Consider the following 3,717-nt stretch of genomic DNA (forward strand, 5'->3'; position numbering starts at 1 on the left):
GACCCTGTGCAGTGGGGCTTGAGGCCAGCAAGCCCAGAGGAAGGGAGCAAAGAAGAAAAAGATCAGCTTGGAGTGGGGACAGTGGCGTATAGTGATGTCTACATTTTGGACATGGTGTCTAGGGCAGCCGAGGGGAGAGCTGAAGTGAAGGCTGTTTGCACAAGGCAGAGAATGTGACCTCAGGAAGCTATGATTGTTATAAATGTGGGCTGGTCCCCAAGCATCCGAACTTTGATTACATGACCATAAGGACAGTGTGAAGGTCATAAATGCAATGCTGGTTGTAAGTCCATTTTTTCAGCAGTGTAGTACATTCAAATAGTCACTGAATAAACAGCCATTATCCTGTAACGCTTTTTAAAAACTTTTATTTCCTTTTAAGAGAAATCTCAAAATCATGTTTCAGAAGTTTCATGTAATATTATTACATCAATGTTTCTTATTTTGCCTACTTAGAAAATGTTGTTTATATTTAGCACAATATACCTGCAATGTAGTCTTATCATTACCCACTCATAATTATTGCACAAGGAACATCTTAATTTTGCAGAACTTGACGCTCTTAAATAATCTGAATATACTCTCAGAAGTCATTTTCATTTCAGTGAAAACATCTCCATTCCATTTAGATACTTTTTCTGCTTCCTCTTCAGTGATAGAGAATTTTTTTATATTTTGAATTTGGAATCTGTCCTCGTGATTTCAGTCGTCTGACTGCTTCACGCATATGCTTGGGTTGCAGAGGTGGCGATTCTCCCCACTTTTCACATACATCTAATGCTGTGCAAGACAAAAGTAAATCTATTATGCTAGCTGTCAATTCAGTGGATTAGAGCTATGCAGATGTGATAGCAAAATCCATCATATTTCTACATGCATTTTAGTAAACACAGTTACTGCCGTCTATAAAATTATTACTTTTTCTATACTCCACTATTTTGTGCAGTTCAGTGCAGTGTACATAATGCTTCTGCCTTCTATTTGCCTCACAACAACCAACTTAGGAAGTGGGTTGGGCTATGAAAAAGTGACTAACCCACTAGTCAACTTAATACCTAAGGGAGGATTAGAACTGTTTCTAGTCAAAAGCACTTTAAACACCAAACTGGCCTCTTTATGTCCCAAACTCTAATAGAAAGCCTGTAAAAATTAACAATATTAGTTTTCTCTGCTGCAGAGCACACTCCATATTTACATACACACTTTTGTAAAATAGTAGGGGAAATGTGTTCTGTTTGTAAGCAATGGGTGGAAAATAAGTAAAAGCATTTGCATGTATTGTATTACTGCTATTACATAAGAAAAATTATCTGAACATTAATTTTATTCATTTATACTTAATTTAAGTGTCCCCTTTGCCAACTAAAAAACCAAGCAAATATATAGCTGATAATATTTATTGTTTGCTGATTTAGCAATCTTGTTTCTCTTAAAAATACTGACCTGTTATGTATTAAGTAGCAATATGCATACTAGGGAGAAGAATATTATTTAGGAGTAAAATACTACACAAAATAGGGATGGGCAAAACTTGATGTTTTGGTTTTCTGACAATCAATATAGTTAATTCACAACTGGAATACAACATCCGGAAGACATTTTTTACCATACAACTATTTAAAAGATGGATTACTAAAAGCTAAATAAAATATNCTCACATCCACAAAATTATTAACTTTATTCTGGGGGAGAGAAATGAAAGTTTATATAAATTCATTTCACATTTTAAGAGGTCTGCAGTATTGCAAAGTTGTGATTGAGAGGTTATGTTGGGGGAGGGGGGCGATGACAACTTCCTCATTGGCTCAAGGGGGCGATTCGTTCAAAAAGGTTAAGAACCACTGCTCTAGAGCATAGTCAATATAAAGATGCTGTTATATTCCATCACCCTCTGCTAACCATCATCTTCCCCTCCCCTCCACTGGGCTGGCTGATGGCTGGCTTCAAGCCCATAGCACCAAAGGTGGGACAGCAGCAAGGGGCAATGGCAGAATAAGCAGCATCTTTATCTTGGCCATGCAGTGCAAGGTAACCAAAAGGGCAGAGTTGAGCCCAGTACTGTCAGCCCCTGTGCAGTGGGGCTTGAGGCCAGCAAGCCCAGAGGAAGGGAGCAAAGAAGAAAAAGATCAGCTTGGAGTGGGGACAGTGGCGTATAGTGATGTCTACATTTTGGACATGGTGTCTAGGGCAGCCGAGGGGAGAGCTGAAGTGAAGGCTGTTTGCACAAGGCAGAGAATGTGACCTCAGGAAGCTATGATTGTTATAAATGTGGGCTGGTCCCCAAGCATCCGAACTTTGATTACATGACCATAAGGACAGTGTGAAGGTCATAAATGCAATGTTGGTTGTAAGTCCATTTTTTCAGCAGTGTAGTACATTCAAATAGTCACTGAATGAACAGCCATTATCCTGTAACGCTTTTTAAAAACTTTTATTTCCTTTTAAGAGAAATCTCAAAATCATGTTTCAGAAGTTTCATGTAATATTATTACATCAATGTTTCTTATTTTGCCTACTTAGAAAATGTTGTTTATATTTAGCACAATATACCTGCAATGTAGTCTTATCATTACCCACTCAGAATTATTGCACAAGGAACATCTTAATTTTGCAGAACTTGACGCTCTTAAATAATCTGAATATACTCTCAGAAGTCATTTTCATTTCAGTGAAAACATCTCCATTCCACTTAGATACTTTTTCTGCTTCCTCTTCAGTGATAGAGAATTTTTTTATATTTTGAATTTGGAATCTGTCCTCGTGATTTCAGTCGTCTGACTGCTTCACGCATATGCTTGGGTTGCAGAGGTGGCGATTCTCCCCACTTTTCACATACATCTAATGCTGTGCAAGACAAAAGTAAATCTATTATGCTAGCTGTCAATTCAGTGGATTAGAGCTGTGCAGATGTGATAGCAAAATCCATCATATTTCTACATGCATTTTAGTAAACACAGTTACCGCTGTCTATAAAATTATTACTTTTTCTATACTCCGCAATTTTGTGCAGTTCAGTGCAGTGTACATAATGCTTCTGCCTTCTATTTGCCTCACAACAACCAACTTAGGAAGTGGGTTGGGCTATGAAAAAGTGACTAACCCACTCAGTCAACTTAATACCTAAGGGAGGATTAGAACTGTTTCTAGTCAAAAGCACTTTAAACACCAAACTGGCCTCTTTATGTCCCAAACTCTAATAGAAAGCCTGTAAAAATTAACAATATTAGTTTTCTCTGCTGCAGAGCACACTCCATATTTACATACACACGTTTGTAAAATAGTAGGGGAAATGTGTTCTGTTTGTAAGCAATGGGTGGAAAATAAGTAAAAGCATTTGCATGTATTGTATTACTGCTATTACATAAGAAAAATTATCTGAACACTAATTTTATTCATTTATACTTAATTTAAGTGTCCCCTTTGCCAACTAAAAAACCAAGCAAATATATAGCTGATAATATTTATTGTTTGCTGATTTAGCAATCTTGTTTCTCTTAAAAATACTGACCTGTTATGTGTTAAGTAGCAATATGCATACTAGGGAGAAGAATATTATTTAGGAGTAAAATACTACACAAAATAGGGATGGGCAAAACTTGATGTTTTGGTTTTCTGACAATCAATATAGTTAATTCACAACTGGAATACAACATCCGGAAGACATTTTTTACCATACAACTATTTAAAAGATGGATTACTAAAAGCTAAATAAAATAT

The 3,717-nt window shown here is 36.6% G+C and overlaps 1 protein-coding gene across 1 annotated transcript in view; it reads right to left on the reverse strand.

The window, feature by feature from the left end:
• Window positions 1-2,415: 2,415 nt before the first annotated feature.
• TAF11 (TATA-box binding protein associated factor 11) overlaps window positions 2,416-3,717 on the reverse strand; it is a gene marked incomplete in the record, with an annotated part of 5,643 nt that continues 4,341 nt past the window's right edge. The window contains 1 exon segment of the mRNA XM_015828561.2: window positions 2,416-2,844. Coding sequence (XP_015684047.1) covers window positions 2,714-2,844 — 131 coding nt within the window.

The sequence above is a fragment of the Protobothrops mucrosquamatus genome, unplaced genomic scaffold, assembly GCF_001527695.2.
Source record: "Protobothrops mucrosquamatus isolate PMUCROS unplaced genomic scaffold, P.Mucros_1.0 scaffold4656, whole genome shotgun sequence".
Classification (NCBI taxonomy): Eukaryota; Metazoa; Chordata; class Lepidosauria; order Squamata; family Viperidae; genus Protobothrops; species Protobothrops mucrosquamatus.